Source organism: Lissotriton vulgaris, chromosome 8, assembly GCF_964263255.1.
Source record: "Lissotriton vulgaris chromosome 8, aLisVul1.2, whole genome shotgun sequence".
Classification (NCBI taxonomy): Eukaryota; Metazoa; Chordata; class Amphibia; order Caudata; family Salamandridae; genus Lissotriton; species Lissotriton vulgaris.
Window position 1 is genome coordinate 1287673722 of NC_141696.1, and position 16463 is coordinate 1287690184.

At 46.4% G+C, this 16463-nt stretch overlaps 1 protein-coding gene across 3 annotated transcripts in view; it reads right to left on the bottom strand.

The window, feature by feature from the left end:
- The window catches only part of PARP4 (poly(ADP-ribose) polymerase family member 4), a 1988214-nt gene that overhangs the window by 988167 nt on the left and 983584 nt on the right, over positions 1-16463 (bottom strand). For all 3 annotated transcript variants that reach the window (XM_086935217.1, XM_086935220.1, XM_086935219.1), the window contains exon 28: positions 13569-13649. In XM_086935217.1, coding sequence (XP_086791343.1) covers positions 13569-13649 — 81 coding nt within the window. The remainder of the gene's footprint in view (positions 1-13568; positions 13650-16463) is intronic.

Here is a 16463-nt window from a genome sequence, read left to right on the forward strand (position 1 = left end):
AAAGGGTTTCCTGTCAGGGGCGGTGCTAGCACCGTCCCAGACATGGTTTTGTGTATCCTGGGTAGGCAGGGCTTTACAGGAAGGTGACTGCTGAGTGGCACCCCGGTCCTCACTACGCATAGGCCGGTCAGAACCAGTTCCAGGGGCACACCAGCCCCTGGCCTGGGGAAAGTCCGGCATGGCAGAGGGGTGTAACCACCCCCCTCCTAGTCCCACCCATAGGCAGGACCTAGTCACCGGGTCAGCCCCCTTTTTTAGTATAAAGATAGGAGCGGGCCCCCTGTTCAAATTAGATCATCTTTGGAATCAAGACACGACTTTCTGCGAAAGACATCAAGATTTCCTTCTTCAAGATTCTCCCTTGTGGCTAAGGAGTAGTCACCCTGCATCAAGCGGGCACCATCCTAAGAACACTGCGGTCTGCTGCAAGTCCTTCTTCACGAATCCGACGACCCAGCTCGACGAGACCCGGCTTCCCTGGCACCTCTGACCTCTACTCACCTCTATAGCAAAGCTGAGAACTGTGAGTGCGACGAGACCTCGAGGGACCGACGATCGCCAAGACTGCACGACTTCTTTGTAACAAGCCCACCGTGTGCTCCACTGGTGAGTGCTTTGGGGTCCGAGAAGCCCCAACCCTGAGCAGCTCCAGCACCGAAGATCAGCTCTCCAGCATCTCCACGATCTGCGTGGGGCCCTTCTGCTTTTGCGTGCTCACCGCGCTGTGTGGCTACTAGCCGGCTCGCTTGTGGCCTTCTTCACGACGCCCGACGACATCACTGCTGCTGGTCTGGTTGCTCCAGACTGGCCCTTGCTTCCTTCTTCAAGAGAGGCACCCCGGACCCTCCTGGTCCACTCCAGACGCCATTTTGAGTCCACCGCGTGGGCTTGAATTTGCCAAGGCTTTGTTGCCCAATCCTGGGTCCAGCGACGCCGACAGCTTCATCCATCGTGGGACAGCTCGCTCCTCCATCCTGGTCGCCGACAACGCCTCCTGGTCCGTGAGATCTGCGAGCACAGCGTCACCCACTCACCTAGTCGAGGTGACTACCATCCGGTGCCCTCCTGGTGCCACCTGACTACTGGCTAGTAGTCTCGAACTTGGTCCCCTCTGCTTTCAGGTGTCATCTTCCTTCGATCCAGGCTTGGATCCATCGAACTTTCTTCACTGGTCGCCTGCCAGCAACTTCTTTCTTCCAGGCTCCTGGTCCGTCTACGAGGATTCCCGACGTCTTTTGAGACCTATGCAGCTGCAGCCCCTGGGCTAGGTAACTTCGGCATTTCGGTGCCCCAGCATAGCCTCACTATCCAAGGGTCAGAATCCACTTTCGTTTTCCTCCTACCAGGTCGGGTTCGCCCGAGAACACTAACTTAGTCATTACTAGCTACCATAGACTTTGTCCCGCATCACGCGTGAGAGTGCACACTCTGCACCCGAGTCCCCTGGGTCTCCTAGAAGTAATCTGAAGATTCTATAGTCAAGATCTAGCGATTCCAAAGCCTATTAGTACTGTACTTACCTGCTAGTAATTTCGCATTCCACTTTCAGAGTATATGGTTTTCCGTGCCCCTCGGGCATTTGTATATACTGTGCTAACTTAAGTATTTTCGTAAGAGTTTTGTTTTGTGCTTAGTACCCTGTCCTCATAAAGAGTACAGGGCTGTTGTGATTCTTAATAAATATCTTGTTTATTTTCATAACACTTGTGTGGTGTCCTTTCACTGGGAATTCAAGGGGTTTATGTGTGGTATAACAGCTGGCTTAACACGCCCTCTCGAGTCTTTAGCCTTAGACTGCTCGTATCCACGCTACTAGGATAGCTGGTCTATAAGGTTGACTTACAACCAATCATCAATAAGGGTTGCTGGACTGATACATAGTGTTCACTAGAATAGTGAGCACTGCATATCAGGCCACCTTCTCACATCGGCAATACCCAAGCTATTGGCTTGGTCAACGTGAATGTCTTTTAGCCATGTTGCCTAGCAGCACATTTGCTGTTCGGCATGGAATAGAAGAAAGACGATGGAGCGAGCAAATAGGAAGTCGGTGGGCGGGCTGAAGATCACAGATTAAACACAACATGTCTCTTCGAGATGTACGAGTTACTTACCTTCGGAAACGATGTATCTGGTAGAGACGATTCTAGCCGCAGATTCCTTAACGTAGAATTATCCCCAGACGAGACTGGATCCGGACATTTTTTGCCACAGCATCCCTGCACGCCAGGGGGAACGGCATCACGCGACTCCGCCCTGGCGTTGTCCGCGTACGTGACGTCAGTGAGGTCACATAAGTCCCACCCCGGCGCGCCTACGTCAGTTTTCTTCTGAGAACTTTTCCACGGCACAACACGGAGCCATCAGACAAAAACTGTGAGAGTATAGGAACAGTGTGCAAAAGAGCAGAACAATTGGAAAAAGGAATGGTGAGGAACACCACCATAGGGAGCAGTGCCAGACAATGCAGTACCCAAAGAACATATGAAAAAATGTCACGATAACATGTAGCAGGAATACAACTGCAACCCCAACCAATAACAATGAAGGGAAACCAGTCCGGGACAAACAAGGAACGACAAGACTCCAAATCCCCCCCATCACAGAATGTGACACCCCCCATAAGGAACAAGGGCAGAGGCCCGGCCAAAAGAACCCAACCTAGAGGATAACAGAGGGGCTAGAACCCCTAGTATTGAAAGCAGGAGAGGGTGTGGGGGGGAAGGGGGGTGCAAGAAGGTAGGCCCCAACCTGGAGCAGCATAAGGGCACAGAAGTACCTATAAGCCTATCCTCCAATGTGCCGAAAAGGGAGGAAAGGAACAAATAAACAGGACGAACATCCTGTCAGAAAGAGTGAAAGAATGCCCTCACAGAAGACATAGCCAACCACAGGGAGGCAAATGCAGAAGACCAAGCCAAAGGTCCTCGCAGAATGGGGAGGAAGGGCGGGCCGTGAAGAATCTGTGGTTAGAATCGTCTCTACCAGATACATCATTACTGAAGGTAAGTAACTCGTACATCTGATAGAGACTACTAGCCACAGATTCCTTAACTTAGAATAGATACCCTAGCCATACCCAGAGGGGAGGAGGGTCTGCGAGAGGACCCAACCCGCCTGGACATAACAGAGGGTCCCACAGGGGACGAGTCCAATGGATAGGGAGAAGAGCCCTGTCCCCCCAGGCAAGGGGAACCCCTACATCCAGAAGACTGCCGACCCCAAAGGGGATTCAGGAAAATTAGAAAAGAGGCAGCCCGTCCTCACTCAGTAGGCGAAACAAGGACAAGGCGAAAGGAGACAAGAGCACCCCACGCCCATACAAGGTAAGAAGAATCTCCACTCAAGGCCCAGGCAATGAAGAGGAGCACCGAGGAAGAAGAGCAACCCAGAGACTCCACGGAGAAAGGGTAGAGCAAAGGTAAGCCCCCCCACCAGGAACACACCCAGTGAAGAGGGCAGCCTAGCCTATCACAGCTAGACGGCAATAGACCAGACTGAACGGCGCCCAAGCAATAAGGCAGGCGGAAGCAGAAAGGGTAGCCCACGGTCACCCAGGGAGAACTGCCCAGCACCCCGCAGGGACAGACTGAGCCTGAAGAGATACAAGGAACTCAGGAACCATCTCAACCCCTAGGGAGGAGCGGCAGAACTGAAGACAGGGCCCACTGGGAGAAGCGAACAAGGCAAGGATGACTGACCAGCTAAAGTGCCAGAAGGCACAGTGGTGCAGAAAAACAGCAAGTCGGCACCGGCATGCCCAGCCAGCCTCAGACAACACCACAGAATGATGCACTCAGGGCAAGCCAGACAGCAGCCGAAGACAGAGACCAGGAAAGCCAAGAAGGGCCCGGACACGCTCCAGGGGAGGAGTCCGCACACACAGCCCAAAAAAGAAGTAGAACCAGGCAGAGCCATGACGCAAAGCCGCAGACAGCAGGCCAGACCAGGCTAACAATGCAGCGGCCCCGGAGAAGGACAGCCCGGGCCGCAACTCAAGCCATTACAAAACCATCAGTAAGAGGATCGCACCTGCAACATACCAGAACGCCACGGAGAGTAGAGTCCCAAAAGGTGACTACACCTCCCCAGCACATGACAAGCTGTATAATAGCTACCATTACCCCACATAGGGCATGTTACATCCAAAGACATGAGAACCCTCTTAGGATAAAGTTTCCGCAGCAGAGGACAACAGAAAAGACCTGTGGAGAACCTGCAGACAGCCAAAAAGAATAAGAGAAGGCCTAGTCTTAGGGCCAACACGGCTTAGCAAAAGCCAAAAAACACTAACAAACGGGGCCGGCCAGCAGCCAACAGCACCACCACAGTCCTAACAAGAAGGATCCGAATGCACAGTAAGCACACAAAACACACAACTGGGACGACCGCCCCAACGGAAGGATACTTCCCAACAACCAGACCAACTCACAGGACACGGAGGGGGGGAAGAAGGAGGAGGAGGCCGAAGCCCCGCCAAGAACCTCTGAATGGCCGAGTCCGCAGGGGCATGGAACAAAAGAGCGCATTCGAAAGGAAGGTCCACCAGCCGTTCTCGAACGCTCTCCGAGAACACACTGTCCCGAAGCCAGGCATGTCGACGAAGTGCGACCAAAGAAGCCATGGCACGCCCAAGCAAGTCTCGAGATGTCCAGAGTGGAGCGAAGAATAAACGCCGTCAGCTCCAGGCCATCCAATACATGGTGCCGCAGATCAACACAGGCACCCTCCTGAGAAGCGGCAGACAAAAGGGACTCCGCCGAGTCCCACAAGCAAGAAGTGGCCCTGGCCAAAACACACAGAGTGTTAAGGGCCCGCAGAGCAGCACTGGTGGAGGTGAACATATTGCGCCCCCAGGAGTCAAGCCAGCTGGCCTCTCGTGACAGGGGAGACAACAGCGGCAGCAGAGAGGGAAAGGCATTCTGCAAAAGAGGGCCCCTGGTGGAAGGGTGGAGGTAAAGACACACAGGATCATGCGGTGCCGGGTGATGACGGTGCATAAGGTGTTGGGGCACCGGGTCCCCCGTGGCGGGGCGGCCCCAAGCCCCCAAAAGAAAACAATGGAGCGAACCCTCGAAGGGAAGCAGCAGCTCCCTACCACCAGAGCCCTGATGGAGAACCTCCAGAAGATGATACGCAGGGAAATGGGCAACTGGATCACCCATGCGCAAGATTCCCACAGCCGTGGAAACAGCGTGAGCAAAGGCAGCACCCGCCGCCATAGGGCCCAGCGGTGGAGAAAGCAGCTCCTCAGTAGGCGACGGCTGCAAGCTAAGGCAGCCGTACCCCAAGCCAACCGGAGGAAGGAAAGGCCAGGTCCGGAAAGGAGGAAGAGGGACCGAGAAGTGGGGAACCTGGAGAAGACCACGGCCATGGTGAGGGCGAGGAGCCGTCCTTAGACGACGTCGGGAAAAAGCCACAACGCGGCAGCCTGTCTCCGGCCAGGATAAAACCAGCAAGCGCTGAACCTCTGGAGAAGAGGAGGTGTCCGAAGACGAGTCAATGACCCGACGTCGGCCTGGCGCCATAGAGTCCGCAATTGGAGGCAGGTCAGCAATGTCCGGCGCAGGAACAACCTCTACCACAGTGCACGGCGCAGGAGACCGGGGCTGGGCCGGAGCTGGGGCGGTGAAGGAACGGCGCCGGAAAGGCATCGACTCGACCTCCGACGAGGCAGCCTCCTGCGTGGAGGGACGAGAAGGGCCCGGAGAGGGACGAGGGGTCCCCCGCCAGTCGCATCCCATGACGGGTTGAGAGGGGCCCTCCGTTGGCCCCTGTGGCGCCACCAAGGCCAGCAGCCGCCGGCACCTAAGCGGCGCCACCTCGGCCAAGGTTGCTGTCTGCCCAGAGGTCCAAGGGCAACGCCGTGGTCCGAAGGAGGGACCCCCGAAGGGTCGCACCCCAATGGCACCACATCCTCCGAACCTGGATCCGAACCAGTCGCCACAGAGGGCCCCGCAAAGGAATCGTCAGGCGTCGAAAGAGGGGAAGGAGGAGGAAGAGAAGCCTGCAAGGCCGCCGCATATGTCTCCATCTGGGCTCTAGTCGCCCCCACACCAGGAAACGGCAGATAGGGGGACGATTAGCGGGGATGCACCACCCGTGGAGAGCCTGTGCCCCCAACAGGCCGGGAACCAGCCCTCGGGGATAAACTGCAACACTTACCGACAGGTGAGCGACACTCTTGCGGCCGGGGAGAAGGACGATGTCGAAGACGGATGCAGCGGTTCCCGAAACCCTCCACAGGGGCCGGGTGTGGTGACGCCAGCGACCTGGACATGCGAGCTGAAAGAAGTTTCATCCGACGCTTCCGCTGGGACTTCGGTTTCATCTGCTGACATGCCTCACAGTCAGTGGAGTCGTGGTGTTCTCCCAAACACCACATGCAGATGGGGTGTCCGTCGCAGACATCTGGCGCGCACAAGATGAGCACGTCTTAGAGCACGAAGACATTCGCACACTGTTTCAACACACACACAACAAGCGAAAGGGAAAGGCCTGAAACAGGCCAGGAGCACGATCCGGATCCGCGTTGCACACGGAAAAGGAAAAAACTAACGTAGGCGCGCCAGTGTGGGACTTATGTGACCTCGCTGACGTCACATACGCGGACAATGCCAGGGCGGAGTCGTGTGATGCCGTCCCCCCCAGTGAGCAGGGATGCTGTGGCAAAATGTTTCCGGATCCAGTCTCACGCCTGAGGATAATTCTACGTTAAGGAATCTGCGGCTAGTAGTCTCTATCAGATATTGCATGCGCTGTCTAGCTGGGACATAAAAAAGGGTAACTGTATTTAGTTCTGATGTAAGGTGCTTAGATGCCTTCAGGCCAAGTTCACACTATATAGCACTGAACAAAACCAATATTTAAGTTTATAACCACGGTTCTTTGTTGCAAGAAAGTCTACTAACTGATAAAATATCAATATGGAGGAATAAAACACAAAAAATAAAAAAAGTACATCTTACAATCGAATGTAGTTCCATAAAGCAAATAAAGCCAGGTGTCTGGGCACATACCTACTTCCGGCTTAAACAAGCAAGGGGTGTAGAAGGGGGCTCTGGTTGTAAGGCAGATAAGCACATGGTATTTTTACTCTTTCACAACGAAGCTCTGCCTATGCTAGTCTCAGACTTTCTCCTAATAGTCTCTCATTGCAGCTCTCTCCTGAGCATGCAGAAAGGGGGCTGCCAGCCTACCCATTTCCTCTCTGCTTGAAAGCCGGCACATGGCCTAAGCGGATGGGTTCTCTCATCAGAACTGATGGTCACTTGTGCCAAGAGCCAACAGTGGTTTGCCTCAAAGTAGGCGCATCCATGCTATACTAGGTTCGCAAGTGGGTGGCTGATACATCCAAAACAGCTCAATTCTGCAGGAGCTGCCCTTGTGCAGGATCTTGACATCTCATAGAAATTCGAAAATCTGACAAGCATGGCCTGTCTGCCTGTAAGAGAGCAGCATCTGTAATGACTGCAACTGGTGCAAAGCATTATGGCCTCCACTACCGCCTGGGCCAGAGTAAACTGCACCTGCAGTAGTACTGATATATATGCCCTTCTTTGGTACTTGACACTCAGGTTAGTGAGGATGAGCAGTTACAGGCTTCACAGGTAGTGTGCTCAAGCTAAGCACTCAATCACACAAAAGACATAATAATCTTAATACCCAGCTCAGTGCTTGCCTTTACAAGAAATAAACCACTGTAATCATACAGCTCTACTAAATATAGCACAATTCAAATAACACTCAAGGCAGTGTTCTCCTCTGTAGGCACTACACTCCCTCTGCTCCCTCTTGCGTTTCCGAATAAATCAGGCACAGGTACTTTTGAAATATGCTTAGTCAAATGCGCTCAGTTTGTATTGGTCTATGCCCTCCTTGGGATAGACAAACCCTCTCTTCCAGTCTTGTTCCAGGGGTGTCCTGCGTATCCGACAGTGGTGGCGGTGAGCTGGCAAATCTGCTGGAGTGTCAGAGCCAGGTGGGGTTAACATACAGCAGCGAGCACACCCAACCTCAGTCGGAAGTGTCTGGGTCTCCTCCGCCCAGCTACAGGAAATGTAGACAATACACTTCCTCTGCCTGGAAACCCAGTTTCCACTTTCCATCTTGTGCTATGCCAGGCCAGGAGCATCCAAAATGGATCTCGCAGGCCTCCATTACTCTGGATCATCACACATACTATGCATGTGTCACACTCACTAAACACATATACAGACTTGGCACACACATGGGATTTCAGTGCAATAGCATGGGCACACACATCGGAGCGGAACATCATTCAGGATTGCCAATAGGCTGCAACCCATGTGATAGATAAAAAGGTGTAGTCACACTATTGATATACTGAAAACCACAGTATGCTGCCCCATTCGCTCTATGTGCTGTACTACAGTCCACCGTCAACAATAAGGGCACGTTCAGTGCACCCATGCAGGTCACAGGAAAGGTCCAATACTCTCAGTAAGGTACATGTTTAGATTAGCGAGACATCCGAACCATACATTTTTTTAACAAAAGGTTTGTCAAATATTTAAGGGAGAGGGATACCCTCTGAATATGGAAAGCATTCATTATAACAGATATGATGTTAAATAAATTAGCAGAGAACTTTGTAAGTATACTAGTACAGCATATCTATCATAAGAAGATTGATAAACAGCCACAAAAGCTTTATTTAGATCAAAAAACGATTATCAAATGGAAATATTGCACATCACCCCATGATGATTTAAAAAAGATTACCAAACCAGAATATTGAATAGTATGTCATGATCCTACATTTAGACTCAAATGGTTGTTCATACAGTCAGTATTTTTTTTACTTACATCGTCAATAAGTAGTAGATGTAGTTGGAAAGGATTCAAAATTATCTAAGGCTTAAAGATATTTTAGACTGATACTAAGCCTGTATAGTCGGACCTAAGTAATCAATTCCTGCCACGGTTTCATCAGATTTTGAACAGTCTCAATGATAGAGGGGTCTTGAATAATCTTCCAAAGTGTGTCCTTGCTGCTACCTGAATCCCAAGAAATCCTGCATGATATTTTTTCAAGGACGCAGAGATAAGGTGTTTCTTACAGACACATTTTTGCTCTAGACTATTTGAACTATGGTAATGATGAAAGTATGAGTAATTTCTGGTAAAAATACATTCAACATGGTATACATTATCTAGGTCTGGGCCTTTAAATGCAATATACAAAAACTGACTGAAAATATGTAACAATAAATGCAATAAAGTACAATCAATTTGAGGCTGAATTTATGAATTAGCTCTCTTGGAGCCCTTGCTACACCTCCTTATAGACATTGCTACATAGTGATACCTGAATTGCTGAAAATAGTTAATAGCTTCTAGGCACCAGGATTGCCACCAGAACATGAAATAAGCTGAGGTGTGGCCTCTACTCAAGAATGTCTTGCTTGAGCCAACTGATCTCTGTAACTTAAGACTTATTTCCCAGCTACTGTATGCTGTTAAGTCGCTTGCGTATGCGGTTAAGGCTTAGCTTGGGCTCCCAGTCCATTAACACTGGAGCTACTCCAAATCCATCAGGCTCATTGACAATGGAGAAATTACAAATGTATTTCTTCCCAGAATAGGTTGCGTTAATAGTATATGATCTGCACATAGAAGAGAATGTGGTTGGTAATACTTTGGAGCATACAGCACCATCAACCATAAACAACTGCTTCCATACTTTTTCCAAACATTACAATAAAAGCACAGCACTGAAGTGGATAGAACTATTCTGCCCAACTGCTAGTAAAAGCTGCATAATGTCAAATTAAGTGCAATGCTTAACAGGTAAAATAAAGTGCATGTAAGTCTTTAGAAGTCCTTCTCCTACACTGAAACAAAATATATTCTGGTGACACAGGAGCCTTCCAAATTTAAAGTATAATTGAACTTTCCACCAAAATTTCAGTCCTGATGCCTACAATCTTTGCTTATCACCTGACTGGGTTGAAAACACTAGTTTGCTCAAAGCCATGCCTCTGTTTGTTTCCCCACTGTCACCAACTGTCCAGGTCACAGTGCGAAGAAGCCATCTAGTACTACTTTTCAGTGATGGATTTGAAAGGCGTGTTAGAGGTCACTCAGTTAATCTTGCTTTCCCACAACAGGCATTAGTGAGGAGAAAAGCCCTGTTCTGGGTTTGGAAAAGCTGTTCTCAGTTCAGTCATGCTGCAATGCTTTGGTAATCATCATTAAACCGAGCACAGGATTCTTTTTCACAGTTCATGTTCTCCTCCTCTCTACTTGGGAGTCATTGCAGGAAGCTGGAGCACCCAAGATTTAGGCCTGGGCTAGTTTTTCAGAAAGACCATAGAACAAAGGTCAATACCCTGTATATAAATAGGAATATTTGGCATAGTTGGTTGCAACACTAAAAATGTGTCATGGATCCAGCCCTCCTGGACCAAAGCTTGACATCACTGTCTCAGATGTTCTGAGTCTTTCATCCCACTGGAGCCCAGCAGTCTTAAACTATTTAATAAATTGTCACTGAACAGGTTTTGCTGGTCTAAAACAGAGCGAGACCACAGTTCTGTCAAATTGGCACTTAAACCTAACCGGAAAAAATCGTAGCTGAAAACATAAAACCTCATGAGCTACACAATTAAGAAGCACATTAACCCTGGAAACACAAATACCAGGAAATACTAAAAAGGAGGCTGCACCCAGCGAAAAAGGAATTCAAAGTCTCAAGGCTCTATTAAGTCTAGCCACATTCAGCCTTATCAAAAATGCTGCGTCCGCAACATTTACAACGACATGCGCAACTTGGAGCAAATGGTTTGATGAAGAATGCCTAAGGCACAGACAGAACTTACTGAACACATTGAAAACTAGGCACTTGACTCAGATGAGAGAAGAGGCTCTCAAAAGCCAAAGGCTAGATTACAATTGGTTAATCAAATTCTGAAAAGGAGGCATTCTCAAAATAAGGCCTGGGTGGTGTTCCAATCTTCTGTCAAATTAAAGAATTCTCAGAAATTCTGGGAATTATAAAATGGGGATGCATGGGGCCTACCATCAAACCTGGAGGTGGGAGTTAGTTTCGCCTTTTAGCACTTTTCATCCTTTTACCAGAAAGGCAGCAACCCTGATCTGATTCCCAACGAGGTTCTTCCAGTCCTTATAACGCATGATATATATGACCACCTAAGCTTGGGACTAAACAAGACCCCAGTAACAGAAGAGGAGATCATTGAAGCTATAAACAGTCAAAGACTGTTAAAAGAATTAGGCCCTGACAGAACCACCCAGAATGATCACAACATGTACACGTTACTTTGGGCTGCTATTCTTTAGATAGTGTTTAATGCTATTTGAGAACATGGAGGCGTTTTGTCATCCGGGAGAACTGCAATCATGTTTTCAATTCATTAAAAAAATTCTTGTGAGTATGCTGGAAATTACTGCCCAATTTCCCTCTTGGATGGCCCAAGGAAAATCTATGGCAAATTGCTCCTCAATCGCATCCAGGAATGGGCAGAAAAATATGAAAAAAATGTATAACTAACAAGCTGTCTTTAGGAAAGGAGTGCGGACTGTATATCAAGCAATGAGTCTTTACTTAACATGCATTAAACATGTGACTTTAAAAAATCTACTTACTACAGTCGTTATGAATCTAAAAACAGCAATTGATTTGTTTCACATGATCCCCTTATGGTCTTTATTGTAGGAACAAGGACTATCTCTTTCCTGCCCGATATCTGCTCCACTGGTGGAACACAACCAGGGTCAGGTACGGGCCCAAAGGGGAATGCAAGCTGGATATAGTGATTCATGCTGGAGTCAAGCAAGACTGCGTACTCTCACCCATTCTATTCAACCTGTTCAGAAAAGAGATCGGTACAATAATACTGGAGTTTAACTTGGATGCACCAGTAATGGAGAAGAGAAAATATCTCCTGGCACAAGCTGAGCTTGCAATGCATTGCCTACTGAGAGCTTGAATCATTCTACAGTTCTAAAAACCGTATTTACACCAAGAAAATGAAAGTTATGGTTCTGAATCCAAAAAAAGAATTTGAAGTCTACATTTCAAATTAATGCAGCTGCCCTGGACCAGGTCAGTTGGTTTGGGAGTATGCTTTGAGGACAAACTGTCATAGGAAGAGCAAGTTGCAAAAAATGAGTCTGCTATCAACTAGAATTCAGGCGCCGTCTTAGGCTTTTCAAGAAAATGCAGTAGAAGATTAATAGAGCATACACTCTAAAGCACAAAGATTGAAAGCGCTGCTTGCCTGCAAATTGGGCACATATCTGTGGGGGATCAGAAAAGTACCAGGAACTGCAAAGGATCGAGATTTGCTTCCTGTGACATCTATTAATTCATTCCCTGGGAACACCGATGGAGGAACTAAAGGCCTTACTCGGTCTACACTGCATCAAATCTGTGATCTTCATACACCTGTTCTGTACTGGGCTTAGCTAAGGAAAAATCCTGCATTGAAAGTTTATCTAAAAACATTTCTCGACATTTGGACCAGTAATAATCTCCTAAAATCACACTGGCCAGATCACATCTCTCAAACTATAAAATAAATAGGACGTGATGACTTCTGGGAGGACCCAAAATCAATGAAGAGATCAAGCTCCGCAATAATTAAAAGATATTACTGGGAGCTGATCCTGACAAAATGCTTCAAAAACAAAGGTAATCTGCTAAGGTGGTACTTAAGTTTTAGGACCACGAGTACTTCCGAAACATATATAGGACCATATATACCGGATGACAATGTCCAGCCTCTACATAAAATTCAGACTAGGAGTCCTTACAGTCTTGGTTTACATAAAAAGTGATCTAGTAAGAACTGGCTAGATCTTTGTAACTCTGCGATAGGAGGCCACAAGACTATGCCACATTTTATGTGTCTGTGTAGCAAAATAGCTTGTCTGTCCACTATTCAAGAAGTAGAGCATAAGACTTTGCAAGAAGGCTATGTTACTGGCCTACCAGATGGATTTCGATGCTATTTTCATGTCTATCACCTCCAACATCAACTCAGCTTGGAATATGAAGAAACTCGACTCTTCTTAACTTTCTTAACTCCCTTAATTCTAATTAACTTTTATTTTTTTTAAATAACTGGGGGAACTAACTTCCGGTGACTGTGACACCTTAATATATACTTGACTGGATGAATTAACTTTAGGGGACCATTTGTATTTTAACACATTTATATAATTGTTTTATGTTGATTGTCTTGTGTGTGAGGTTGTTTTTAGCTGAAACAAACAAATGTGTATTTGTAAATATCATACATACAAAGTGCCTTGTAAAATGACAGTAGAATTTAAGTTCAGTATGTTAGATATCCGTAGACAATTACATTTGTAAGGTGTACTATTAAAATATATTAAATACTTAAAATCAAAATAAGTTTGTTCAGAAACACTTTTTAGAATTAAAAAAACAGCCCACATTATCAGAAAGTTAATAGAAGAAGCTATTTAAATGCCTGCAAAAAAGGTTATAACAAAGGTTGATAACATTTTGTAGCAATATGCACATATGCACATAGAAAAGAAATTCCCACACTTACTGTTCCCTTTGTCTTCTGTAGTTCAGTAGTTGATACCATGGTTTCTATTTCTTGGTTACGAAGCAAAGCTCGAAGTGTGGCCTAAAAGAATCAAAGACAAATATATTATCATGGCTTTCCTTTGTTTTTATTTTTACATTCTCTTGTACTAAACCATTAAAGAAGATGCAAATCTTAAATGCATTTTGGCTCTTAACAGAATTTTACATTAGATGAAAAAATGGTGTGGCAGTTCTCTAAAAGAAGTGTGGTCAACAAAGTGGGAAACGACCTTTACAACGACTCATTCACAACGAAGCACCTGAACCACGACTCCTAAACAACGAATGAACCTGAATCACGAGTCTTTTAATCACTAATGAATTAACAACTACCCCTGTGGCCAGTAGATGACACTCTTGGATTATATATGAAATATGTATTACTATTGAAAAAACGGTGGCTGGCTGTATTTTATATGGTTTTGTAGAGTATTTTGTTAAGTCTTAAAGGTAAGTATTTTGTGTAATATATATGTATATTATGTATATATATATCCATATGTATACATATGTGTGTGTGTGTGTGTATATATATATATATATATATATATATATATATATATATGTATGGCAGGGGAAATTTGGGGATTTAAGGTGGATATGGGTTTTTGGGTGGAGTAGGTATGGGTTTTTGGGATTGCAATGGAAATTTTAGGATTTAAGGTGGGTATGGGTTTTTGAGATTTCAAATGCATTTTTAGGGTTTAGGTTATGGATGGGTTTTTGAGTGGAAAGATTTTTTTTTAGGAATTAGGGTGGGTGTGGGGTTTTGGGTACAAGGGTCATTTTAGGGTTTTGGGTGGGTATAGGTTTTTGGGTGGTAAGGGTAATTTTAGAAGTGGGTATGGGTTTTAGGGTGGTAAGTATATTTTTAGGGTTAAGTGTGAGTATGGGTTTTTGGGTGACAAGGGTAATTTTAGGGTATTATGGGTTGCAAGGGTAATTTTAAGGTTGGTGTGAGTTTTTGGGATTGCAAGAGAATTTTTAGGGTGGGTGTGGGTTTTTGGGTGGATAGGGAATTTGTAGGGTTTAGGGTGGATATATGTTTGTGGATGGAAATGGGATTTTAAAGGTTTGGGGTGGGAGTAGGTTTTTTGGTTGGAAAGGGATTTTATAACAATAATAGGGAGTAATGGGGTGCATGTGTGTGTGTGTGTATATATATATATATATATATATATATATATATATATATATATATATATATATATATATATATATATATATATATATATATATGTGCCGCTCATTACAGGACAAACGTGGTGTGCTGGAGGACGCTCGCCTGGACTAAGGGTAATACTTGCTTATTTTTGACTTTGTGGAGGGCAGAACTCGTGCCTGTGTTGTTCCGGTTGGGCACTGCTAACATTGGTTTTGCGGGACTGCGAGGACCAGCCTGACTAGCGGTTATACCTGTATACTGTATAATGGAACTAGATGCCCCAACTGGAGCAGAGGAGCATGATTCGCAGGACTTGAACATTTTGGTTAACGAAATCTTGCATGAAATTAATTTGATTCTTGATAACCATGGGATTACTCCCATTGATCCCGGGGAAACCGCAAATAGTACATTGAACCAAGGGATTAAAGAAGGGGCAATTCCTAAAAGGAAACATGTGTATAATAAGAAAGATGGGAGTAAGGCTAAAATAGCTAAATGACAGAGTGGTAGTAACTCATCAGTTAGGCCTATGATCGGTCCAAAAGAAACTGCGAATGGGACGGTCGATTTAACTATGCCCGTCCCTGTTACCCACTTGCAGATTCAGCACGGCACTGAGATGTCTATCGAAAGCCTGGGCACGCTATTTAAATCCATTTTATACCCCCTAGAAGCTAAAATTGATCAAATAGAACTTGCCAATATCGAGAAAGTTACATCTAACTTAGTAGCATGCCCAAGTTTGGCCAACAAGCTGGGTGTAGCCACGACTACAGTGTGCCAAAAGGGGGGGATGCTATCCACTTTAGATTGTAGACCGCCCAATGTAGATTGCAGATCACTTAGTCAACCAGGTACTATCTTGGTTCCCCAGGAGCCCCCTAAGCGGATTTCTGATCCCTGCCTAGTAGTAGTGACAATTCCGGTAATAGTAGAGTAGATGCTTGTAAGCTTGTTCCACCAGCATCAGTAAAGGAGTGTAGAGTTAAAAGAGTTAAAAGATTACCTGACCTGCCACCTGAAGCAAACCGTTTTATGGTCGTCTTGGCAGGCGTTCCAGCCTTAGAAGAGGAGGAAAGCGAATCCTTTAGCTCTTTAAAAAGTAAGGTCGTCAAATGGTTAAATTGGAATAGACCTCTGCCGGCTCATTTATCTAGCGAGATCGTCATGCTAAGAAGGTTGCCTTGGTTGGGTAAGACAGCAAAAACAATAAACGGGGACTATATAACAATAAACTTTAGGGATCCTAGAACTGTTTCCCACATATGCGCTGGTTTTAATAGGTCATTTGACTCTACTATTCAGACATTACTGTTGTCCTTTTTTTATCCCCCCAATAGTATGGTCCATGGGAGAAGTAATGATGATTGGGCAAGGGTCGACCGTAGAGGAAGAAGTAGGAGATATACTGGTAGATTAGGCCCTATGACTATCCTTGACCCTTATTGCGACTATAATCGTTTTAGTTGTCTCGATGCAGTAGACTGACTACCCCCTGCTAACCAGATGTCATCTGAGGGTGGAAGTCTTGAGTGGAACAAAGCACTTCCCGTGGGGCTTACTGACCAACCAGGGTATGAACCCATGGAGTGTGTGCCAAAGGCTGTAGACTATCCAGGGATAAATCGCCAGTTGAACTCTGTTACATATTCATGTGGTATGCAAACCCAGAGTCTGGATGCCCCA